General features: G+C 36.1%; 6 protein-coding genes across 7 annotated transcripts; 3 read left to right on the plus strand and 3 right to left on the minus strand.

Annotated features, from left to right (window-relative positions):
* Positions 1 to 981: 981 nt before the first annotated feature.
* On the plus strand, positions 982 to 3386 carry LOC145214540 (ADP-ribosylation factor-related protein 1-like). The gene is made up of 5 exons (XM_080083092.1): positions 982 to 1210; positions 1300 to 1387; positions 1978 to 2142; positions 2298 to 2469; positions 2536 to 3386. The coding sequence occupies exons 1-5, from the start codon at positions 1118 to 1120 to the stop codon at positions 2621 to 2623; spliced, it is 606 nt and encodes a 201-aa protein (XP_079939218.1). The 5' UTR covers positions 982 to 1117; the 3' UTR covers positions 2624 to 3386.
* LOC145214538 (uncharacterized) lies at positions 2509 to 5050 on the minus strand. 2 transcript variants are annotated; one of them, XM_080083091.1, is made up of 3 exons: positions 4238 to 5049; positions 2893 to 3829; positions 2509 to 2820 (listed from the first exon to the last, which is right to left on the minus strand). In XM_080083091.1, the coding sequence occupies exons 1-3, from the start codon at positions 4477 to 4479 to the stop codon at positions 2683 to 2685; spliced, it is 1317 nt and encodes a 438-aa protein (XP_079939217.1). In that variant the 5' UTR covers positions 4480 to 5049; the 3' UTR covers positions 2509 to 2682. The 2 variants fall into 2 exon arrangements, with proteins under 2 accessions (XP_079939217.1, XP_079939216.1); XM_080083090.1 differs by having other exon boundaries at positions 2893 to 5050.
* A 1515-nt stretch (positions 5051 to 6565) lies between these two features.
* Positions 6566 to 10265, minus strand: LOC145212371 (neurotrimin-like). Its single transcript, XM_080080474.1, has 10 exons — positions 10099 to 10265; positions 9950 to 10034; positions 9736 to 9869; positions 9546 to 9653; positions 8938 to 9063; positions 8704 to 8838; positions 8463 to 8592; positions 7474 to 7643; positions 7327 to 7365; positions 6566 to 7222 (listed from the first exon to the last, which is right to left on the minus strand). The coding sequence occupies exons 1-10, from the start codon at positions 10160 to 10162 to the stop codon at positions 7092 to 7094; spliced, it is 1122 nt and encodes a 373-aa protein (XP_079936600.1). The 5' UTR covers positions 10163 to 10265; the 3' UTR covers positions 6566 to 7091.
* Positions 10266 to 10376: 111 nt separating this feature from the next.
* On the plus strand, positions 10377 to 14974 carry LOC145212370 (uncharacterized). Its single transcript, XM_080080472.1, has 15 exons — positions 10377 to 10611; positions 10890 to 10981; positions 11041 to 11128; positions 11404 to 11500; positions 11560 to 11700; positions 11761 to 11874; positions 11952 to 12043; positions 12237 to 12408; positions 12493 to 12682; positions 12745 to 13023; positions 13381 to 13514; positions 13572 to 13695; positions 13753 to 13905; positions 13965 to 14114; positions 14297 to 14974. Exons 1-15 carry the CDS (start codon positions 10589 to 10591, stop codon positions 14416 to 14418), a joined length of 1971 nt encoding a protein of 656 aa, XP_079936598.1. The 5' UTR covers positions 10377 to 10588; the 3' UTR covers positions 14419 to 14974.
* Positions 14827 to 16146, plus strand: LOC145212372 (elongator complex protein 6-like). The gene has a single exon (XM_080080475.1). It carries the CDS (start codon positions 14827 to 14829, stop codon positions 15760 to 15762), a length of 936 nt encoding a protein of 311 aa, XP_079936601.1. The 3' UTR covers positions 15763 to 16146.
* LOC145212369 (condensin complex subunit 2-like) lies at positions 15661 to 25784 on the minus strand. Its single transcript, XM_080080471.1, has 13 exons — positions 25552 to 25784; positions 25018 to 25122; positions 24709 to 24863; positions 24535 to 24634; positions 23586 to 23781; positions 22544 to 22671; positions 21824 to 21944; positions 21245 to 21490; positions 20473 to 20680; positions 18523 to 18677; positions 17928 to 18112; positions 16984 to 17148; positions 15661 to 16430 (listed from the first exon to the last, which is right to left on the minus strand). The coding sequence occupies exons 1-13, from the start codon at positions 25774 to 25776 to the stop codon at positions 16164 to 16166; spliced, it is 2256 nt and encodes a 751-aa protein (XP_079936597.1). The 5' UTR covers positions 25777 to 25784; the 3' UTR covers positions 15661 to 16163.
* Positions 25785 to 25819: the final 35 nt, after the last annotated feature.

A 25819-nucleotide genomic window follows, 5' to 3' on the forward strand; every position in this document is an offset into this window, starting at 1 on the left:
ACCTATGTATTTACTGAACACGTCACCAAGAGGCGACACAGCGCACAGATAGCCTCTTTACTAACTGCGTCGTTTAATTTTGTGTTGGTCATCAGTTGGCAAAGTATGTAAACCTAATAGGTCAGTTAAAAGATATAGCAAGCTGCTTTAAAAGCATTAATTAAAAGGTAAATACATCGCTGTAATTTCATCGCAGTAATTTCATCGTAGTGGTTACCTCGCGACAATTTACAATATTTGTTGCATAGGCTATAGGGCAGGGGTTCCCAACCTTTTTTGCTGCTCGTACCCCTTTGTCAGGTCCGAGCATTCTTCGTACCCCCAAAAAATTCTGATGGATTTTTTTGATATATATGTATCTAAATTAAACTGCTTTTATAGCTCAATTAAACGTTAAACCGGTATTTCACACAAAGATGATTACTTTTATGCTTTGTTGTTTATTGCTGGCAGCAAATAAAAAAGCATTGTTATGAGACAATAAGGCTTCTTAAAACTGTACTGTGAAATTTGTTTGAAAAGCTACTTTGTGACCCAAGGATCTTCGTACCCCTTGATGTTCAATCTCGTACCCCCAAGGGGTACAGGTACCCCCAGTTGGGAACCCCTGCTATAGGGTGATAAAGGTTCATTTTATTTGACTGGAAGTTTGAATCTCTCGCAATCAGAGTCGCTGTTTTCAACAAAAATACTCCAGGAGTTGACTAAACCTCCGACCGATCGCAACCTTCATTTTCTTTGAGATGTGTTTATTTTGTCAAATACACTTCAGCTGGATTTTAAATTGTTATAATTGTCTGCTTGACGTTTAAAGGTTCATGTGCAATCGCGGGTCTAATATATTTCACTAAAAATTGTGTCACATAACAAAAAAATTGTAATCGTCTGCAGGCTGCAATAAAATTTACTTTGATTTCTATGTTTAATGATTTTTAGTTTCGCTCATCCGTTATAAAGTATGACGTAAACAATAACACCTCACAAGATTTGTGAATTGTGATTTATTTTGAAGTGATTGAAGCATCGGTTTACAATTGCTTTGTTTCGAGTGTTTTAAATTATTTTGCGAGTTTAAACGTGTAATTTCAACTGTTGTTAAAGTAAGAAGTTAGATAACATGTATGCATTACTTTCGGGTCTTTGGAAGTACACATTTCAGAAAGATGAGTTTTGCGTTCTTATTTTAGGTTTGGATAATGCTGGAAAAACAGTAAGTTTTAAGATTGGTTATGTTAGATATGCGTATTGCCATAAAACTTTTTTACTAGTTATATCATACTGTTATTATCCCCTTTTTAGACTTTTCTGGAGCAGACAAAGACTAAATTTTCCAAAAACTACAAGGGAACGAATTTGAACAAAATAACAACAACTGTGGGACTAAACAGTAAGTAACATACATGGAAAGCAGGATAAAGACTGATTTGTAGTTCAAATCAATGGTTTTCATTTTGCTTTTTCTTAAAGATTCATATTTGTAAATTGTAAGCATAGCTCATTTGCTTTGCCACAAAAACTTGCCATACTGTGGTTCAGTATTGCTTCACTTGACATGAATTCAAAAATAACAAAGGAACAATGAACAACCCATCTTCATTTGATTGTAAAAAAAGTGAAATTGTGTTTTATTGCACAATTCCAAAACTCAATATCCTTGTGTGATAAAATAACTGGGGTCATAGCCATGGAACAACTTACAAAGCAATTTATTTAACAAACTAATAAAAATGAAAAAAATTTACCTCACATCATTATTTTGATGTTTAACTAGCAGTAGTTGGTGCTAAGAAAAGTCAAAATAATTATGTAACAAATAAATAGGAAGCCATGGTTTGTAAAATGGGTCATGGGAATGGATTGCATTTAATTGTTGTATTGAGCTACTGTATCACAATCACAGAGGATTTACATCATACTAATTGTTCTTGGTGTTAAAAAAATAAAAAAGTATGTCAATGATGTGTTTGTTTTCTCAAGTTGGCAAAATTGATATCCGTGGATCCAGGCTGATGTTCTGGGATCTTGGTGGTCAAGAGGAATTGCAAAGTTTGTGGGACAAATATTATGCAGAATCACATGGTGTCATCTACCTGATCGATTCTGCTGACAAAGAGAGACTGCAGGAATCAAAGCAAGCCTACGGTAGCATAATAATGTGTTAATTTAGAGAAACAAAGAAAAAAATCACAAAACCTTGTCCAAAAATCAAAATCTTCAAATTTGTGAGTGTATAGATTTAAATTTTCTAGGGCATTTTGATTGTTAACCAAAACCACTCAAATGTTACCTTATTGCAGAAAAAATGCTGGAAAATGACCATCTCAATACAGTTCCCCTGCTTATACTGGCAAACAAACAAGATATTCCTGGTTGTTCAACTGTGCTTGATATTAAACAAATTTTCCATGATTCATCAACAAAGATTGGCAGCAGGGATTGCATGATCAGACCTGTATCAGCATTGACTGGGTATGCCTTTACAATTGTATAAACATTTGCAATACAAAATCATATATATTATATTTTATTATATAGGCAAGGTGTAAACGAGGGCATTGATTGGATGGTGAAATGTGTACAAAGAAATCCATACCGACCTCCACGACAAAAAGCCATCACTTGAGGGCATTTTGTACTTAGGAAAGAACTGCTAAAAAATTGAGAGGCTTGATGTAGACATGGCTACTGGGTGATGGATAGTAGAACAATGTTAAGACCCAATGAAACTCCATTGGTATCAAGAGCTTGTGTTACTTGTGCCTTGCAATCATGACTTTTTTCAAAAAGGTTGTTCAATTCCATAACAAGAGATGATTTTTTCTAAAAAATATTGTGATGTAGTTGAAAAAATAAATAAAATTAAAGTAAATAAAAAGCAAAACTTTCCCTTACCTTTTTATCTCCCATTACATAACAATTGATAGTTTCAGCACTGCAAGAAACTTTAAATGTATGCCTATGGTTTTCAAAATAACATCGCAAATTATAAATTCCAAGGTTGTTGGATGAGAAATGTGTCAACCATTCTTCCCGTTGTTTTTGTGATGTTTTTCTTCTTGAAATATGTTGTCCAGTTAAACTACTTTGAATTGAGAACACATTGAGATTATTTAGTAAAACAGTTTCAGCGCAATCATGTTCTGCCATGTAAAAAAGCTCTTGAAACGATGTTGCAACCAGCAATACTTCACTCCCACCTTTGCTTGGCTCACTATCGAATAAACAGTCAGCGGAAGAAAATACTGTGGTGTGCATTTCAATCCTCCCAGTTTCTTGGTGATCACAGCAAATTAGATTTGTAAAATGCCACTTGTAAATGTGAAACTGGCGAAGTTTTTTTACCCATTGAGTGGCACTGCCGTGCAATAAAAGTGGTTGCAGGTTAACAGTAGTGGCATCATTGGAAACATAGATTAGAATGGGGCCTTTCTTGTCTGTAAACTTACTTTGCTTCACACCCATAATGTAAACAGTAACGTTTACACTACGGCCAGGGTGCAATGCATCCCTTAGGTTGTTTGATACATTTGTGAGTGGGTTTCCATCACAAAGAAAGTTCCTTATCATACTATGAGTGCACAGAGGATAATGTTCAAGAAAGGATTTTGCAGTTTTCGTCACATTGCACATAAACTTCTCACAAAGATTGCCATGCAAGCTGGCCTGTAGCAATGACTTTGCACATCCTAAATTTATCATCTTACTTTCAGCAGTCATGCACATCACAATGTCATCAAATGATTGTTTAACACTGATTTTGTTCAAAAACAGGATGTCACCAAAGCACATATTAAGTGAGTACTTGCATTTTTCCCTCCACAGTGTGAGCCTACATGAAAGTCCATTATAATCCATCAACATGATTACACACACCGCAATCCAACAAGCTTGGCTTTTCAACCAAATTTCTTTTACTGGAAAGCGATTTACAACTGACACAATGAAATTTTGATGCGGTTTGTTAATTTTCATGGTTTCAAATGTACAAATATTTTGTGAGCCAAGTAAAGCTTGTCCACTTTGTAAGCAACTGTAATCAATAAAGTCATCATTTGTTTCAACGGTACATGACTGGCCAGCAGAAGCAAAACTGGAGGACATGTTATCAATATCCTGTTTAGTGCATGTTTCACTAAATTCTGTTGTACATTTAATGCTGCTCACATGATCAATAGTGGCAGATTCAATGCTATTTGACATTAAAAAGGAAGTTATGTCCGGGCATTCTACAACTGACCTGTTCTTACATGCTTCTAGAGTTTGTTGAATGTCGGACGAAGAAAATATATCCTCAGATTCAGCATTTGTGTACGTTGTATTTTTGATAGGAGTCGAATGTTGAATACTGGCTGTTTCAGGTGCTGTATTTTGCGACAAACTACTTGATATTACGTCGCTATCGTCTTCCCATGTGCTCTCGGTGTCGGACACTTGAAAGATAGCATCGTCGTCCACAGTATATGCCATTGCTTGTGACATAGCAAAGCAACGCAGACACTAATGGATTAATAGTTATGTCTAAATAGTGGTCAGTTTACATTTTGCATACACGATTTACTGCCGATACGTGTATGTCCTAAATGTTGAACAAAAGTTTTTGCACTTTGCAGCCGACTGCCGAGCCACGAACAAACAATTACCGAAATCACTCAAGCGTATTCAAGTGACCGAAAAGGCGACATACCTTCGCCACTAAAAAGATGACACGATGTGGTTTCAGAATGTTACCGTATTTACTCGATTGTAAGCCGACCTCGTGTATAAACCGCATAACGGGTGGCTGAGTTTGTTTTGCTATTGCACATTCACTACATGGCCTATTTTGAAACGTTATAATTAGGGTTGGCCCGATACCAATATTTTGAACCGATACCGATACCCGATATTTTACCCCAAAAGTACTGCGATCCGATACCGATACCCGATACTTTGCAAACAAGCAAAAACATTTTCAAACTGATGTATTTGTAATGTGTTTTCCCATCACAGTTAATTTAACAACACACTCAGTCTAATAAATCACTTAAGGCCGTAAAATGCCCTGGTCTGGTAAAGACTCTTTGGCAAATCAGCTGGCGAGCTAACGACGGTGGTGCATTGGAGGCATAACTAACGATTGGTGCACTTGTTGTTACGCATCTGATCACGTGATTACGTTTATGCTACGCGCTTTGCAACGTCTTACCGGCGTCTTTGCAACGTCTTACCGGCGTCTATTGTTTGTAACGTCTTACCGGCGTTAATGTTTTACGACTTTGACAACAAAAAACATTTAACGATCATGGCTTTAGGCAGAGAATGGGATTGTCTGTTAATATCCCCAAAACAGTGAAGGAATCCAAAAACATATCACGTTTGGGTCATTTCTTAACGCCAACTTTTGTATTGCAAAATCGCAGGTAGTTTAATTGGGATTTAAAAGTTCACCTAACGGCATAGAAAATAATTTGTCACTGATAACACTAGGAATGTCTAAATACACTTGGCCATACAAATTAAACACATTCTTTGTCTACAATGAACTTTGTGCGTTGTGACGCTCGCTCGCAATTGACGCGGGCCTAAAAAACGTGTTACGGCATTAAGTCGCTGTAGCGATTTAGGTCATCTTATTTCATTAAATCCAAAACGAACGCGTTTTTTAGTTGCAGTCCCATAAATATTTCATCACAGCCGATGGTTGTTGTTTTTTGCCTCCTTTCATTTTCAATTTTACACATGATAAAGTCTCAAAAAAGTATCGGTACTTGTACCGATACCGCTAAAGTATCGGACGAGTACCGATACCATAGATTAGTTTAGTATTCTATGGAATCTATGCCGATACCATAGATTAGTATTCTATGCCGATACTGCTCGAAGCATCGGGTATCGGCGCCGATACAGTACTATCGGGCCATCCCTAGTTATAATATTCCCTATGCTTATATAATATTGGGTCCCATGTTAGTCTGGTGGCTGACTTAATGACTTATGTGGTCCCTTCGCCAACCGTCAGTTGCCTGCCTATTATATTCTATTTGCTTGTAAAAAGTTTGTTCTATTTTAAAGTAAAGAAAGAGTAAATAGGTAGACTAAAGGGTAAAACACAACAAACGACACCTATAATTCATAAACAAGGGAAAATTTGGCTTGTTTAACGAAAAAAGTCCGCAATGATACCTTTTTATTTTTTAAAAAACAGGACACCTTTATTTAATTTGAGTTCTAAACCTTGCCACTGGCTGTAAGCAGTTAAACGTTATTGACTTTTTGGTACCAAAGCAATGTGGTAACAATTTTACTCTGAAGAGATGAGTTTAGCTCAGTGGTGGCCAACCTATGGCGCATTGCATGATTAAAAAGGGCGCATTGCCTTGTTTTGATAATCATGAAAATCAAATTAATAAACTAATAAATAAATAAAGTAAGCCAGCCCTATTTATTACATACATACATACATATATATATATATATATATATGTATAGTTTATCAGAGTTATTTTTTACTTAATAGTTCTTATTACTATCCCTCTCATGCGAAAGTTGTTTCTTTCTCTCTATATACAAGAAGTAGTCATAGAAGGGGGGGTTACGAGACATTTATGGCGCATCCAACACAGTATGTTAAAAAGTTGTCAAATGGTCAGTAGAAGGTTGGCCACCCCTGGTTTAGCTGAATGGATCTCCAACATTTTGTAACAGTGATTTTACTGACAATTTTGAAACTAACAGTTGCAATTTAAAGCATGCTACAAAACACTTGCCTTGGAGAAAAAATTAAAGAAAAAACAGCCAATATATGTTCACATAATTTTGAAAACTATATGTACAAGTAAGCTTTGGAGCAACATATTATTTTGGTACACAGTGAAAAAGAATGGCAGTAAATGAAAAAAAAAAACTTTTAGCAACCTTCATGGATGAAAAACAGTAATACACAAACACAGATATGAAACCATCACAACATTAAAGAAACACTGCAATCATTTGAAGAAAGGTAAGCAAAAATATAAACGACAGTGTGTTTTCATGATCATGGTTTAGCCATAGTAGGTAAAATATTGTAAAGTACATACAGGTAGTGATAGTAATAAAACTATAAAACTGATTTAAGAAGCACAACTGAAGATAATCAGCAGTACAGTGTGCAATATAATCAAGCAAGAATGCTGATGTATCCCTTCTGAAGCATTGTCACCAAAGTTCGCTTGTTGAAAACCAGTTTTTCCCTGGGCAAAAACTACACAAAAGTGTAAAAATTAGCACAAACCACATTTCAGTATTTAAAACAAAAGGGTTTTGAATGTACACCTTCACATCGTGTACATTTAAAAAAATGCTTACCTTCTGATGGTGGAAGTCGAGTTGGAGGGACAATTTTTTCTGAGCAAAAATGAATAAATGTTAAAGTTACTGTTATAAAATTCAATACATTAGGATTAATTAGCCATAATTATCCAACATGAGATTCTGTAGGATTAATACACTTACTGTTGACCAAAATAACTTGCTCATCTGACCCCAGAGCATTTCTGGCCAAACATGTCCAGTTTCCAAAATCGCTGATCTGCATTTTTTCAATGAAAAGCTTTGATTGGACAATGTTTCTTTGGTTAAGCTTCACTAAGTTGTAACGCCCATTTGCTGAACCAATGTCTATGCTGTGAAAAAATAATATATTAAGAAATTATGTTTGTGGTTTTATTATTACTGATTACTAACAACATTTGCCCAGACATGAAAACCAAACATTACGAAACAGATTAGAGCAGAATTGGCTACTTTTTTTTGATAGGGAGACATGTCAAGTAGAAAATGTAAGGCCGGGCTAAATGGTTTAACTTGATTCTGAATAATACTAATAGCATTTATTCCTAAAAAGCAATAAACCACATACACTTTATGACACATAACCTGGCCGGCATATTAAAGTTCCATTGTATGGCGTAACAAGCTACGAACAAATGCTCTAACAACACTGGACCTATTGATCTATAGTTATGCAATGTTTTTAATACAGTAGTCATTTCATTGTTTGTGTCACAGTCAGAACCTTATGTGATATTTCTTGAAAAAGGTTTGTTTTGCAATGTGCAATTTGGTTTATGAGCCGGACAGATCCAATCAAACGGTTGTATGTAACCAATACAAAGGTCTGGGTTAGATTATTTTTTTAAAACCATCTCACAAGGTTAGATTAACAAAATTTGCTAATCGATGTTGAACCTAAAATTGATTTTAACTTGTGGATAAGAGATTAAAACATCTAAAAAGCCAGTCAATAAGCATACCCAATATACATAATTTGTGATTAAGTGGTTTGGAAGTTGCAATTCCCAGACATGTAATTAACTTGCACATTTAGCACTAAACAAAATCAATATTTTCCAACTCCAGTGGGAACTTTTGTCATAATGTACAATTACATATTGATCAGGGGGTTTCACAAATATGCATGCTACAAGGTAGGTTTCACTTACGATTGCCCACTTGGACCTTGCCATGTAAACACAGGCTTTGGTACACCAACTGCTACACATTCCAGTAAACCATCTTGGTTTGGTATGACTTTTATTGTCTTTAAAATATTTTCTTCTACTTGGGGTGGATCTAGAAACAATAAGGTTGTTTTGCTGAAAAACTGTCTAAGGTGTGCATGCTTGTTAAAAAAAACTAATGGCATCATTTTAATGAAATAAACTGTATTTTTAAAAAACCTACATCTGACAACCAGTTCAATGGAGCGTGTGACAGGTGATGATACCCCATTGTCAGCTGTGCATTCATAATTCCCAGCACTTCCCCTTGTCACTTTTCCCAATGGAAGTGTGTCACTGGTTGCCCTGTTGCCATCAGCTAAAATAAACACAATATCATGATCAAAATCACAGTTTCAACTTTTAAAGTTTTGTTTTTTCCCATTAAATAGCAAGGAAAATATGTCTATGATCTTACCTGAAGGAATAACATGCCTCCAGTATATTTTAGGCTTGGGCCTGCCTTCGGCCATACATTGAAGTTTGACGCGACTTCCTTCATCTACAGTCAGATCTTTGCTGACTTTCACCATCCTAGGAGGTACTGCAAAAGAATTAGGCATTGTTAAGGAATGTAGAAATTATATACCTAGAAAGCAGGGTTGCAAAGTCAGTTCCCTCCACTGTTTAAATGTATTCAGACCACAACTTTACCTTAATTGGAAAAAAAAACTGAATCTGATTCCAACACAAAGCCTTTATGTTGCTCTTTACAAAAAATAGATAAAGTCAGAGGGTTGGTATGAACTACTGTATGTTACACCACTTAGTATACAACATGGTGTGTTAAATTAGAAAATTACAAGCCTTAACAAGAGTAAATGACACCAGATTCTAGTGTTATTTCATTTTACAGACCCTTTAAAATAAGAGGGGCCAAAATATCATATATATATGCCACTCTGACAATGTTTAAAATATAAACACAGAATCCACCAAAAAAGGGTGACTCAACTCCAGCTACCCAACACAACCTGCTAGAAAGTGATGGCACACATTTTAGGTACTGTAAAAAAGATTACTAACCATTTACTGTAAGGTACATGCTTGATGTTTGGTAGTTGTCATCATATAAGGAACAGGTGTACATCCCTTGATTCTTGGCAGTGACACTTTTAATTTTAATGGAGTATTCTGGAATTTTGAAATGCATATAGTGTTTAAAAAAGCTCAAATAAGAACAAAACCATCTAAAAATACTACAAATACACTCTACCTCTTGGGTCATTGACTAACAAGCTGATATTAGGATCCTGGAGTATTTTTACTGCTTTGGCATAAATTACTACTGGGGATCTTGATGAGTCATATGACCATGAACGTGATAAACCACCATTACTAAATTCACATCTGCAAATGAATACAAGTATTGTTACCATAAAACATCTATACCCAGCAGTCCAGCACAATGTTAAAAACAATTATTGTACCTTAAAATTACATCCTGTCCTGTTGTTACGGTGATGTTTTTCATAGGTTTTACAGTTGCTGCCGAGCAATCGTTTATAAAGAATTCTGTTGACAACAAGCAGCTAACATTAGTATACAAATGTAAAACTAAATAACAAACCAAACTTACGCAGTGAAATACAAAGAACCATTGCTGGCCAAGTCCATTTTGATCCACTGTCCAAAAAGTTCATCTTGCAAATATTGCGAATCTCAATACAAACGCAGCAACGACAACAATACTGAATACTGTAAAGACCAGTGCAAAATTGCAAATGGCAAACAATTGGTTACCAAGTTTGGAATTTGCAGTGGATCGATATCTTTTTTGTTTGGGTAGGTGGCGCTATATCGCACTTTTGTATAATTTTTTGGTGGTTAGTTTTTAATATTATTAACTGCACTTTCAGTAGCGTCAATTAGCCAGCAAAAAGTTTACAATAACTGTCGTTTCAAAAAACAACAACAAACTGTACTCAGTCATGCGAAACGCTGGAATGTTTGTTATGTGTATGTTTATTTTCATCAGCAAGCACGTGTTTATATGATTTGCACGTGCGCTCAGATACAACTTTGCAGTTTACACTAAATTGGTGCTGCGTTAACAAACGATTCGTAAAATGAGGGTGGTTGCATTAATAAGGTAACGTTAAGCTAAGATAATGTGTGAACTTTAGTGTTGTGTAACCGCTTTAACTACTAGTGTTAGTGTATTACTAGTTACTACCTATATCATTTATTAACCAAACATTAAGCTATACATTTTGCAGTTGTACAAATAGCAAAAATTTTGATTGATATTATTTGTAACCTATTATAAGGTCCAACTCCTGTTAGCATTGCAATGCTAGCTCACCTCAGAAAACAAGATGTTTTACATCTGCTCATTTAAAAACAAACGCAAAATAACTTGTTTTTTAGTGGTGGCAAAGACAGCTGTTTCAACATGATGCATTGTCGTGCTATGGGACATGAGATTGTTGCTTTGGCAAACCTCCAGCCAAAAGTTGATGGTAAGGTAATAGAAAAGTATTGCTTGTTTTTGCATTACTTACATTGGTTTTGTTTCCAGGTGAAGCAGACAGCTTTATGTACCAAAGCGTTGGCCATGAAGCAATATCACTTTATGCGGAGGCAATGCAATTACCACTGTATAGAAGGTTTGATAAAATGATTATGATTTTACTGCCATTACCAAGTCTTCAGAGTGTGGCAGCTGCACCATAGGCATTTAGTTGTCCTGTCTTGACCTCATTTACTTGGTTTGCACCTGCTAAAATTGGTCTTGCAAGTGAACTTACTGGCCGTGCATGTGGGACATGTTGGTCATGCTGGTCCAGGATCTTGTCGGGAACTGCCATGTTCTGCAGACTGGGCCACTACAAGGTAGATGGCAGTTTGTCACCATTTTGTACAAACTGTTGTATACTTGTAGGACCATTCAAGGAACTTCCAAGTTAACAACAATGAATTATACTCCAGTGAATGATGATGAAGTTGAAGATCTTTTCGAGTTGTTAAAAAGTATCAAGGTAGGATAAAAACAAAGACTCGTATATTTATTTCTAAAATAGTATTTTTCTGCCACCAGGAAGAGATCGAATTTGATGCTGTGTCATGTGGGGCAATACTATCGGATTACCAAAGGATCAGAGTAGAAGGTGTATGCAGTCGACTAAATTTACATAGTTTGACTTATTTATGGAGGCAAGATCAAACTAAGATTTTATTGGTTTGTTACTGTATTTAAAAAATCCTAATCACACATAATAAGTTTTTGATGCATTTGTAGGACATGATTAAATCTGGTGTTGATGCTATCCTAATTAAAGTGGCTGCCCTTGGTTTAGATCAGCAACATCTTGGAAAATCCCTTGCAGCAATGCAGCATCATTTGTTTGAATTGGTAATGTATTACCAAGTGTAATGTATACACAAATAGCCTGTGCCTCTAAACCAAGTTGAAAATGTGTATTTATGCAGAACTCCAAATATGGATGCCATGTATGTGGTGAAGGGGGAGAGTATGAAACATTTACACTGGATTGTCCGTTATTTAAAAAGTGCATTGTAATGTATGTCTGTTTTGTTATTCTGAAGAAATTGGTTGACAATCTGTTTGTGTTTTTAATTAAAAATAGCAGTAAAATATTTTTAACAAAATAAGATTTAAAAATGTCCCACTAATCTGTGATGAAATTCGCTCATTTACATGGCTATATAGTTTCATGTCAACTGCCACAACCCACAATGAACCTTAATTTTCAGTGATGACCAGGAAATTGTCATTCATTCTGATGATGGATTTGCACCAGTGTCTTATTTGCGTCTAAAGTTTTTTCATCTGGAAGAAAAAGCAAAAACAATTTTTGATTTCTCCCAACTTGTCCCAAAATTCTGTAATGACACCAGCAAAGAAGAAAACACAAATATAAACAATGTTAGTGTTCATGTGTGTAAATTAGTGAGTTGAAGAATTTTAGGCTTTCAAAATAATCCATTTTCCAAATGTTTCCATTTGTAGTTGAAGAAAAAATCTGCAGAGGAAGCTGATTTGAGTTTCAGTACTGAATTTCACCAAACACATATGCCTTCAGTAACAATCAATGGGCCAATTTGTACCATAAGTGTTATCATTGGATGTTTAGATATGCAGGAATTATCGGAAAATAACATTAAAGACTGCATGAAAAATGCACTCACTAAAACAATGGGTATGTAAGTTTTGCATGTCCAAGTGACACAAAGTTTTACAATATGCTTAAATAATTTTTAGGTATCTTGGAATCAAAAGGCCACAACATGAAAGATTTATGTTACATTCACTTGTATGTGGCAAATATGGAACATTTTCAAATGATAAACTCAGTTTACAAAACATTCTTTAACCAAAATCCCCCAGCAAGAGTATGTGTTGGCCTTCAACTATCCAATAGCAAAGATTCTAAATCCAACGTGTTAATGTCGATTGATTGTGTTTCATGGAAGCCAGAAAAAACAAAAAATAAAGTGATGCATGTGCAAGGGATATCCCACTGGGCTCCTGCCAATATCGGTATGTTTAAAACAGTCATAATAGGTTACCTTGTTGTGGTCTAATCAGTAGCATTGTGTGTACATAACTTTTAATTGTTTTTGTGTGTGCAAAATTTGGTGTTTTCATAATATTCATAGTTTGCAATTTTTTCATGTGTCCATTTTTCTTTCATTTTTTGACCTATCGGTGACATGAATCTGTTTAACTCATATGTTTCCTATGGGTTTATTTGAGCAGTGCAGCTCGAGGGCACTCAGTTTGTTCAGACAGGATTATTATCAACAACCATGTTATGGCAAGGCTGCTTCACTGACCATTTGGCCACCTTGACTTTTTCATGTTTTGGTTATTGTAAACTTTAATTTTTTATTTCAGGTCCCTACAGCCAATGTGTCCAAAGAGGAAACACATTCTTTGTAGCAGGCCAGATTGGACTTGTGCCAGGTTCTATGGAGCTGGTAGAAGGTGGAATATGCGCACAAGGCTCATTGTCATTGAAACATGTTAAAGTAACACAATTTTTACAAATTTGCCTTTATATGCCACTAATATAAGCTTTATTACAGAGTGTTTTAACAGCCATGGATGCTAAACTGGACTACAAGGACATAGCACAATGTGTCTGTTATGTTACTGATGAAAATCACATTAAACCTGCCAGTAGCATTTGGGATAAAACAGTCTCTAAAGGTAGTTTGCTTTTTGTATCCAAGCAAATACAATTACATCAAATAACTTGTTCCGCAGATTGTATTTTATATGTGGTTGTACCATCACTTCCCAAACAAGCTCTTATCGAATGGCAAGTTATTGCAGTCAAACAAGACAATGATCTAAATATTTTGGAAGACAGCAATGAAAATGATAGAATACAACTTAAATTTATCATGAAGGATAGAAGTATGTTTGTTATTTGAATAGATTTTTGGTTACAGATTAAAACATAGCTTTGTTTTCAGGTAAACTAGTTACAGATTTACAAAATACCTTACAAGGCTTGTTTCAAGATATTACTGAGGAAATTAAAAGCTATGAAAACATTGGGCTGCATGCTCTGCAAATACGACTTTATTATGCTCTTGATGGAATCAGTCTCGACACAATGATAGGTAAAAATGTTACTTTAATCCATGGCTTTGTAGTTTGTGTTTTTATCTAAGAAATTAATCTGCATTGCTCTTACCTGTGCTGTTTGTTAAAGTTAGTCCATAGCTAAAACAAAATGTCCAAAAAAATTATATCTGCTTGTTTTATTGTTTTAAATAAAACTAAACTTTAATTTTTGTTTCAGGTTTATGCAAGAGCTTGACCAATGTCGCAGTTGCCTGTGTACCTGTGAATTCAATATTTGTTCACAATTCAGAGAATAGTGTTATTCTGTCTGCTTTTTGCGTAATGCACAGTATTTCCTAACACCACATCACAATTACCATATTTTTGTTGCTGAATGTCTTTAGATCTGGGTTCTTATGCACAGCATTACTACTGCATAAGTGGGCATTTTAAAATAGGATTGAATTTGTTTGGGGCAAAACAGTTCCCTATTTAAAACAATTATGTAAAAATATTAGAGACTCTCGGTAAGACTTTTTTAAACTCAGAGATGACACATTGAAATAGGTTGTAAAAGGTATATGTGAGGCAGGAGCAGCAACAGCAAAATGTTCACAGTTTTTCTTACTTTACATTTTCTTAAATAGTGCTAAGGCAGAATTTTATTAGAGATGCATCAGATTGAAAAAAGCACCTTTTTTGTTGTTGAAAAAAAACACCTTTTTTATTGTTGTTTTTGAAAAAAAAACTTTTTATTGTTGTTTTCAAATGTTTACAAAAACATTAATAAAAAAAATTAATAGGTGCTTAGCAGAAAAGTGCTTGACTGCAGAATTGTGGACCTTGCTTGTCTGGGTTTTTTTGTATTTCAGTTTTGTACACTGCCATGTAATTCATAACGTGTTTATATCTATAGGATGTAGGGTTTTTAGGATGTTTGAAGAACTGAATAGATTAGCTGGCTGGTCAGCAGAGAAACTTCCAGACCGGGAAGTAATCTTCATCACCGACAAGGGATGCAATGGCACGTTCCTACTTCACCACTTCATTGCTCTATACCTCAAGGCAGGACAACACGTCGTTCTGGTAACAGTGGAACAATCCTTTGCCCATTACTCAGTGGCATGTGGAAAACTCGGCGCTAATTTGACAAAGAGCAAAACTGAAGGAAAGTTAACTCATGTTGACATGATGAAGGCAGGACTAAACGAATACCTACAGGAATCGAGCCCCACTGACCAACTATCGAAAGGGTTTAGTAACAAAACTTTAGAGCAGCTTAACGACATGATACACGATTTAGTTAATTCTGTTCCGGTCGACAAAAAATCTATTGTCATAGTTGACGATTTATCGTTGTTTCTAAGCCTTGGGTTCCCTATTGAGGACGTGATAACGTTTTATCACAAAATGAAGTACATAACACGGACCAAGCCTGCCTCCTTCCTTACTGTACTGCATTTGGATGGCTCAGCCGAAGACCTTCCAACATTGTATCCGAATTTCAGTTACTACGGAACGTGTGAACTAAAACTGGAAGGCTTGGAGTCAGGCTACAGCAAAGACGTACACGGAACGCTGGAAGTCATACAGAAAAGCATGAAGAATCTGCGAACTGTATTTGAAAGAAAAGTGCGCCAGTACAAAGTGACCGAACGAACTCTACATCTGTTTGCACCGGGAACATCGAAGGCGGTCTTGTGAACGAAAATTAATGTTTGAAGTTTTTGAGATATTACTCTACTAGACAAAACAAAAGGCGTTTGTGAAATAATCCATAATGGTAGCTCGGGCAGTCACACATCAATGCTGTTAATTCGTTTTTTTGCTGAATTAAAGCGTCATGTTTACTGTTTAAAGTGCAATTTGTAAAGTGATTGAGTGCTAATTGTTTGGGCTGTCGGCATTTTTTACAATTGCGTGGTGGCATGAATGACATCGTCGTATCAGGATTTTTCCACATACGATTTAAAACGAGTTAAAAATTTTGAAGCCCTCACAAGCTTTAAGAAAATGTCCGGTCGAATAGAAAACCCTGCGAAACTGGGTAGCGCGCGAACAACGAGATAAAAGAAAATGTGCAATTTATTTCTGTGTCTTGTGTTTTACCCATGCGAGATTCTCAAGTTGTTCAGTGAAGGTACCCCTTCAATTTTTAAGTGTTTCTCATTCGCCAAGTGAAGTAGACATGTGAAAGCGATTGGGACCGAAAGACTTTCGCTAAGTTCCTGTGACATATTAGCTGGAAGTTTTTTGTACAGTTCAGAGAAGAGGATGTGGTCATCGCTGTCGGCTTCGTCTTGCGCTTGTGTTTCATCAGGTTTACTGGTATTCACTTCTGTTCGGTCATTGTCGTCTTCTGGGTTCATAGGCTTTAAAAATTGAAAAGCGATTAAATCACAATTACACTTGTGAGGTTTTTTAAAATAATGTTTGCAACATCAGATCTAGCTTATGGGCCCCAACTGAGACACTTGCAGTTGGTCTAGAGTTGCAAGCGAGCCGAAACCCGACAAGAAGACATTTTTCACGAAACAACAAACAAAATTAGGCCCGAAAGTTGGTAAAATTGCGGAACGAATAAGGCTAGTTGTAAAGCCAGGCCCTTATCAAGCCTGTTTAACTCAAACTTTTAGCCCCGACTCGAAAGGCCTGGTCCAGCTTAAATAAATCTACAAAAAGTTCAGAATCAAGATTCTCAAGATTAGCTATGAATTATTTCACTTAAAATAGTTTTAAGGTTGTCGCGAACTACGTTTTACACTTAGATTAAGTTATGATAGCCATTCTAAAAACGTAATCCTCGTCTACACAAAAGCTCTACAACAACAAATACATTTCTTCATCCTATTTGGTAGTACGCTTTTCATGTCGGATTAATTTGTTTCTAAAATCTGGTGGTTTTTAACAAATAAAAAAGCTTACCTCGTCAATCGAAGCGGGAGCCTCGGCCACCTCTGTTATCGAAGACTCGTTAATCGTGGATTTATTCTTTTTTGGTGTTTGTAGTATTGACCACATGGCAGTTTTCAATTTGCGAACGTCGATGCGTTTCGCTCTCGTTGCAAAAACGACGTCGATTTTCGCAACCTGATCAAGTGAAAAAAAGGGAATTTCAGCATTCTAATACAAAAATACTTCTTTGATTAAATAAAGCAGTTCTCAAAGTGGCGTCCGCGGCCTCTTGAGTCCGTGAAGCCATTTTGCGGGGACCGCCAAGGGTTTGAAGTCATTATACAGTCTATTTCGATTTCGACTAAACATGTGTAAATCAAAGTAGAATTTAAGAAATGTAATATCCACTGCCGAACAATGTCCTTTATTCTATTATAAATACCAAAAATACAATCGTTCGCGCACAACCGTAATGGGTTTTTTGTCTTGTCTATGATATCACAAACTGCTTTTTAGGATATGCGGAATTTCGCAGAACTAGCTTAAATACTGCACCTTGATATCAAAACGGAAAAAATGCGTATTGTTTGATAACCAACCTTCGTTTTTTAAAATATACATTCAGCTTTATGGACTGCGTCCTTGAGATCATGGCAAAGGGACCGTTATGAAAATATAATTGAAGTTTGAGAATTTAATACCAGTTCATGCAGTTCATACCATTTCTGCATGATGTAAGGAATGTTAAAAAATGTAGTGTTTCGTTTTGTCGAGTTATTGCTTATGCTGGAAGTGGAACACATATGGTCAATTACCGAGGGTCAAATTATACGAGCACCTAACGCCAGGTTACCAGAACTGCCTGATCCAACCCTTACTGCTTATCTCGTACTTTATGCTAACAATCTAAACCACCCAACTGAGAGTTTACCTCTATAAGCTATAACTGTCCAGCGCAGCACGTTATAACTTACTTTTCGTGGTTCGTTAATCAAGTGGTCGCCTTCGAACAAGTTGTTGTATTCAGAATGCGTGGAACCACTGTTAGAATTTTGACTTGGTTCAGGAACGGATGCTGCGAAGTCTGGTATAAAGGTCTCACTCGCATTGTATACACTGTTGGGGAAACCCATTGGGCTGTCGTCGTTGTCCTCAGCATCTAAATAATAAGTAGGTAAGAAATTTCTTCAAACACGACTGATTCTGGGTTAAACAATGGTTACGTGTCCAGTTGTCAAATTCACTTGCACGCAAAACTTATTTTTTATTATTTTGTATACCACAACAGCAGGTCAAGAAAAAGTCTATTCCGCCTTTTCTTGCGATAGGCAACGTTTTTTAGCACATACCACAGTTTGAAAACAATTTTTCAATAGATTATATTCGAATAAGACGCTGACAATGCTTTTTAGCGAAATATATTTGCCTTAAAAAATATTTTAACCTGGATATAAATGTTTCCACACTTTTGGTATGTTGTTAAAAACGTTGCCTATCGCAAGAACTCGTTACGGGAATTGCCATAAAATTGGAAATAATCTCCAAACATAAAAAAAATGATTTTTGTACCATCGTCATAGTCGCTGTCCACGGACGCAGGGCAGAACTCGTTATTTTCATAGTTAAATTTGTTAATTACGCCATCCGGATCGTAGACTGAAACTCCAGCCTTAGAAATCATCTTTTGTGTAAGTGGTTTTACAATCACTTTCATCTGCATGGCTCTGGAAACGAAAATCAGTTTTAGAATACAGAAGGTGGAGTCTTGTGAATGTTGAAGTCAAACACACGTGAAGAATTGTGTAAAGCGCTCATTTCCTAATCTGAATAAACTAGCAGTATTACAGCATTTTCGTAAGTTTTATAAGTAGATTTTGTATTTTCGAGGACCCCCTATTTACCGCTATATATATATACGGAAAATCTCACACATAGACGGAGTAGTAAGTATTCTGCTTTACCTAAACATCGTCCCTATATTATTTAAATTTTTCCTTTTTGGAAATTCTTTCGGAGGTTTTTAAACGAATAAAAAAATTCGTAGTATGTTTTGTAAAACATGTACATTTGGAGATAGTGCTTCGGCTGGTTCTAAATACTAGTGATGGGACGAGTACCCGGTACTCGGTATCGAAATGTTTTGTCTCAGTTTTCGATACCAACGTGCGAGTACCGAAGGCCGATTTACACCATAAGAATACGGTCAACTTTTGGCCAATATTTGCTTCGACAGAACAAAATTGGCTAAAAGTTCCGCCAGGTTACTTATACTTTTTTCGCTATCACGTGGAGATCACATTTTTCGGCATGTGTGTGTGCACGCCTGTACCCCGACCATAGCAGATAAATTAGCCATTGGTATACAACTAAGTACAACACTACACTTAAGTACTCGGTAATCGTACTTGGTACTCGGTATCGAAGGTATATACAAGTGGTACTCGTACTCGGTATCGGTACTCGCTATGAAACCTGCTGGTATCGTCCCATCACTACTAAATACCGCATGTTACCGCATGGTACGCAGTTTTAATGGACATAAATATACTTCATGCAAAAACGCAATATTATGGACTTTTGACTGGGCTGACGGCTAGAGCTATTCGGGTTGGGTTAAGGTTTGTAATTGAATCTCTTCTCACTTACCCCTTTGGGGCTTATATTCTCACGTGCTTAAACCATGCGCCATACTATACCGTATGCCATGTGTTTTACCATGCGGTAACATGTGGTATTTAGTACCAGCACTGTCTTCAAACGTACGTGTTTTACAAAACATACTACGAATTTTTTTAATCGTTTTAAAACCTCCTAAAAAAATTTAAGGAAAAATTTAAATCATATCGGGACGATGTTTAAGTAAAGCAGAATACTTACTACTCCGTCTATGTGTGAGATTTTCCGTATATATATAGCGGTAAATAGGGGGTCCTCTAAAATACAAAATCTACTAATAAAACTTATGAAAATGCTGACGGTTGGTGTTATTAGGATTGGGGTGATAGTTAATGATTGCAACAACTTTGTATTTCAATCATATGTACCCTTTTGGGCTAATAGTCTTACAAACATTACCATACGGTACCGCGTCCAACGCTTGTGAGAATATTAAGCCCAAAAGGGGTATCTGAGATTGAATTATAAAGTTATTGCAATTACAAACCCTCACCCCGTCCCTAGTAAAAGCTCCAACCTTTCGCATTTTCAAAAAGGTTTATATGTCTTATAAGTAGATTGCGTGTTTTAGAGTAGCCCAAAAATAAGTAGCCTAAATTGCTTTGATGAATATATTCACACTGGGATCAGTCAAGTGTCGATGCAGATCAGCGATCGCGGCACACGTATCGATAAATCAAACTACGCCAGGCCTATCAAAGGTGTAATCTAGATTTTCTAGCCTATGCCTTACCATATGGAAATGCTGGCTGGGGAGAGCGGCTGATGTGGCGCCTTTAATAGGCCTGACGAACTGTGATCTATTGCTTTGAGTTTATTTGAAAAATCCTGAAACCAACTTACGCTAATATGGATTCACAGTTCGAAGCAGTGCTTTGTAACAGGAGATTCACTCGACGGTTGGCTTTTAGCATTTCAAGTTTGGCTTTAGAGATCTTTCGAGGCTGGAGCTTTTTGTCTTTTTTCGTTCGTTCCTGATCCAAGTCAACATTTGACGCTTTTCTTCGTCTTTTCGTGCTTACTACCGATTTTTCCGGCTTTGGATCTTCGCCTGTGTATAAAATATCGATAGTTTTATTGCAACAAAGACACTTCAATTGAATTAATATGTGTGGCGATGTCCAACCCATTTTAACGCGATTTGGCCTCATGTATGGCATTTTGTTTTCAAAAATATAAAGCGGGTATAGGGAAAACATGTATACTGTCTGATTTGTACAAACTGGAGACCTTTAAACGCGAATTTTAAATGCTATAAAGTTTACATGTAATGTAGCAATTTAGCTCAAATAATTACGCCCAAATGTCAGAACCCACAGTTTTCTTTAATTTGGTCAATCAAATTCGCGTCTCCAGTTGGTAAAAAATACAATTTGTGTGTTTTTTCCTATACCCGCCGTCAGGATATCTACACAAACTAGCGTCCAGGAGGCTTTATCACGGAACAATGGGTTGGACAACTTGTGTTTTATGTAAACTTGGGTAAAATAGGTCAAGACGATGGCGCATTATTATGAAACCAATCCTAGCCCGAATTCACCATTAAAACACCATCAAACCACAAAAACGTAAAATCCGTAAACAAATAGTAAACACATATTCGTTTTATTTGTACCTTGTTCGCCCAGTACTGAGGAAGCTGATCTCGTACTTTTGTGTCTGTGCCAGTGTTCAGGGCCATTGTACACATTCAGAGCGCTTGGTTTGAAGTACGAGTATTCTTGAGGTAAAACAGATACCAATTGACTTGGATCTAAAACATCATCGCGGCCTGTGGATTGTGGGTTTCCTGACGACTTCTGGCTCTCCTGTGCCTGAAATACTGAAACTTCTACAGTGTCTTCAGCCATTGCGTCGAAATCTAAACACAAAAATTTGCGGTGTGGTAAGATTGCCGAAACCAGGGTTTTATTTCCTTTGTTACTCCCAAACATTTTTACAGTATTGACAAATCCAGTTAGTCACCCGTTTGCCAAGCTTTACGACACATAAAAAATGCCATTAACCGGATTATGCAATTAACCAGATGATTTCCTTAAGAAATGCCCACGATTGGAATTTAGTTCCCTATGTTGGTTTATGCACCAATTGGATTATTCGATTAACTGGACTCACCCGTAATTGTTTTAATTGAAAAAGCATTGCTCTGCAACATGTACTATTCATATTGCATGGACAAAAACATATTACTTACCATTCATATCATCGTTAACATCAGGACAATCATCATTAAGCAAGTCACTTGCTGACTGGGATTGAGATCCTTCAGACTGAAGAGGTTGTGACAAATCAGAACTGATTGATTCTATTGGATTCTGCACATATATATATGGGTAAGCCAAAACTTGTCCAGCGGAGGTCAGATTTCAGAGTCAGTGGAGTTGAAGTTAGTTTTAAAATATAGAATTCATGATATTTTTTGGCAATTTTGTGATAAAACACCAATACATTGTGGGAGGGCAACATAAGGCTTTGTTTTATTTATGAGTATGAGTCAGTTTACTTACAATAAGTGGAGTCAGTATTTTTTTAAAGGCCAACCCTGGACAAGCCTCTGTGATAAAATGAAAATGTGTACATTTTAAAAATGCCATTAATTTTTGTGTGTGTCTTATGGATAAGTCTGGTACCATTTTGGTGAACTACAATAAATTAAAATGCCTTTTTTCTAGGAAAGCTAATATTTGACCAAAAACTTTTCTGCTTGGCTGGTTTCATGCTAAGAAGTTTCTATACCATAGGAAGGTTTTGAAAGTTGTTGATAAAAATAGCTGTGAGCAACTAATGTCCATTGCTATTGATATCATTGTCTTTAATGGCAATATCAAGTTAACAAAAAACACAGACAATTTGTACAAACATAGATTCAACAAATTCTGCAGCTACACATCACCATGGTATATTCAAAACTTACTGCCCCAAAATCCAAATCCTGCAATGTGTTGCAGACAGTGATATCCCCTGGCTCATCTTCGAAGCAATCAGTAAAACACTTCTCGGGAATAGCAGACAGCAATGTTGAATCCTCATTAAGCCTTGCACCTTCGAACAGAACATATCCATATTGAACCAGTAGAACCACAATGGATCTTAACATAGGGGACAGTGGTTCTTAACCTTTTTTAGTGTCAGAGCCACACATTATTTGTGCAAGTGTGTGTAGAGCCACAAAAAAAACAGGCTCAAATACAAAATGAAAATAATTTTCTTGGGCAAGGGGCTAAGCCAGGGGTGTCCAACACATGGCACACAGAGCATTTGAAAATGGCGCACAAGCTTTGCACATTCAGATGATAAACATTACATTAGCATTTTTTTGTCATGCAATTAAATTTGATTCTATTGATTCTTCTTGGCCTTTATTCCAACTTCTGTAAATATTATCTGTTAGTAAAGTTACACAATCCAATAGTTAAATTGTTTGTTTTTTGACAAAACTTAAGCCCCGTTGCAAACTATTTGTATCTTGTGTCGCATAAACGGATTATAAGGATTCTGGAGTATCATAAACAAGTTTACTTGCATTTGACGCCATAATTTTTTTCTAACCATTCAATAGGGTTCTACATATTGGCCAGATTTTCGAATTGAGCCTGACCGTTAAGACATTTAAGACATACTTAGGAATTTAAGACATGGTTTGGAAAAAGTACCAAACCTTGGCACACAAGTAGATTTTAAAACCAAAATTAGCATGGCGCTGTGTGTAGCAAAAGAGTTTTAATCAGTTCACAGCTGCCATTACATACTTATGTTTAAATACTTCCACGACAGTATAAATTTGGCTTTGCAACGGCAAGTTGTGCACCCGCATGCAACAGTAAATACACCAAATCAACCACACCATAACCATAAGTAAAAAGTGACTGCAGACTGGTTATTTTAAAAACCTTGATTTATTTTATTGACAGCAGCTACTGTTTTAGTGCATAGGATGCATAGGAATAACCATTTACCTTCGATTTCAGTTGGCAGGCATTGTTCATCAAACAGCAAGGTTGTTTCATGTGCATCAACACCAGTCTGGTTTAAATTTAAACTCTCACAGCTTGCAGCATCTATGGCAGCAGTCTTTGATTTTGTTAACAGGTCGCTGGGCCAGCAGGTGTTTATCAGTGAAAGTCTCAGCGCTCCTACATTAGTTTCCAGAATCTAAAAAAGAGCGTTTATTTTTTCAGTGAAAAAAACAACATATTTTTTAAAACAAAATGTATATTGATGTGTTACACCAAAACCTGGGTGTTTTTTGGCCTGCAGGCCACATCCGGCCCGTTAACTGTCCATCTCTGACCCACATGAGGCCATTTAAGTTAAAACATAAATTAAAAAACAAGCCTATTTATGCTGTGCATGCTAGATTGAAAAAAATGGGTATTAGCATTTCAGCGTATATTGCAAGCTCATGTCAATTTGCCCGCTCTTTTTTATGTAAACTTTTTTTGCATTCGGCATGCATTATTACAAGCAAATGATAAAACCAACATGAATAATTTAATGCTTTTTACAATGAGGAAAATTAATACTGAGCAGAATTAAGTTATTGTAGGATCGGTCCAACATTAGTCAGTTTCTCATGTGGCCCCTTTTGAAAATAAATTGCCTATGATCGTTCGGCATTCAATTTATTAGTTTCACTATCGTTTCATGGAACTTATTGGTTTAACACAATGGACGTAAATGGCTTTTCTTTTATGAACAGCTTATTATCCACTATCACCAATTTGAATGTACAATGCAGTATTTAAGTCTGAAATTGTTTACTTCGTTGCATCTTTATAAAATTTTATTTGGTGTTCCGCAATATTAATTCAATGTGATTAATTCAAAGTGTTCTGTGGCTCCATAAAGGTTTAAAAACACTGATTTGGTCAATATATGTTTTTATGAAAGTATGTATTGAACAACCTTTGAATTTTTCTTTCGCTTTTTTAATTTTGGTTCATTTTCGCCTTCCATTTGAACTGTATCAACTTCATCCTTATCACCACCCAAACTGCTTAGAACCCTGATTAAAACAAAAAACTTGCTTTGGTAAACATGTTACCATAACAACCGTCAGACTGACTGCAAAGAAATCACCTGTAGATCTCTGAATGGACAGCATCAACTCTGGATGCATATATCTTTGCACCAGCAAATATAGTTCCACCTGCCAACCTGAAGTTAAGAGGTCCATCTTGTCGAATTACCTCATTCATATGTTCAATAAGTTGCAAGTCAAATGCATTTTTGTGCTGTAATATATGTTCCATACGAAGTATGAAGTTTCTATTTACCACTTGCAACAAGAAAAAACATATAATACTACAAACAACATTTTAGAATATGCATACATCATGAAAATGGGTACATATATTAGGAACGAGTAGTCAAGTTCATTTTGCCTACATTGATTTTGTTTTCTTGGGAAAGTTTCATGCACTGTGAGTAATGCTGAAGCAACTGATCCTTGGTCCAGCTCACTTTTGAACGCTGCTCAGCCAAATCAGCAGCCTGTACAACATGTTCATTTGTTAATAAATATGTATGGTAAAAAGTAATTGCATTCACAGTGTGTGTGTATCCGAAATGTACACGAAAGTAAACACTTCTTCAATCAGACAAGAACTATTAATACCATGGTCAACATATTTGTGTGAAATCTGTCCCATATCTATCTTAGGTCAACTTAAATCATCACCAAACCTACTTTACATATTTTGACGAATATATAAAGCAATGGAATTTTTATTAATTTTCTGATACATGCAATAAACCTATTTTATCAGAAAATAGAAATGACTGGGATTTTAACAACCATTCTTGTACATTATTTTCAGTAAGACAGTTCCCAAAGTGAACAAAAATATGTAGTCCCACTAATTTGAAAAAATGAAAAAATAAAAGCAAACCATAGTTATCACACAATAGTAAATGCAATACCGAAGCATTTTTGGAGAGATGCAGAACTTTGCTAAAGCCTCGTGAGTGTCTCCTTTGTCTGCTTGTTTGTGAGTCTTCTTCCACGACTACATCAGGCAAATCGGGTGACTGTTGCATTAATGAAACTCCACTGAGTCGTTTGTGTAAGCGCTTGTGTGGCCCAGTTTGTGGAGAAATTAAGGCATGGACCTGAGCAGTTCGCAAAGGAACTGGAGTACTTGCCATTTTGGATGAAAATTTACAAACAGATTTGCCTATTATAACCTAA

The sequence above is a fragment of the Phallusia mammillata genome, chromosome 2, assembly GCF_965637545.1.
Source record: "Phallusia mammillata chromosome 2, kaPhaMamm4.hap1.1, whole genome shotgun sequence".
Classification (NCBI taxonomy): Eukaryota; Metazoa; Chordata; class Ascidiacea; order Phlebobranchia; family Ascidiidae; genus Phallusia; species Phallusia mammillata.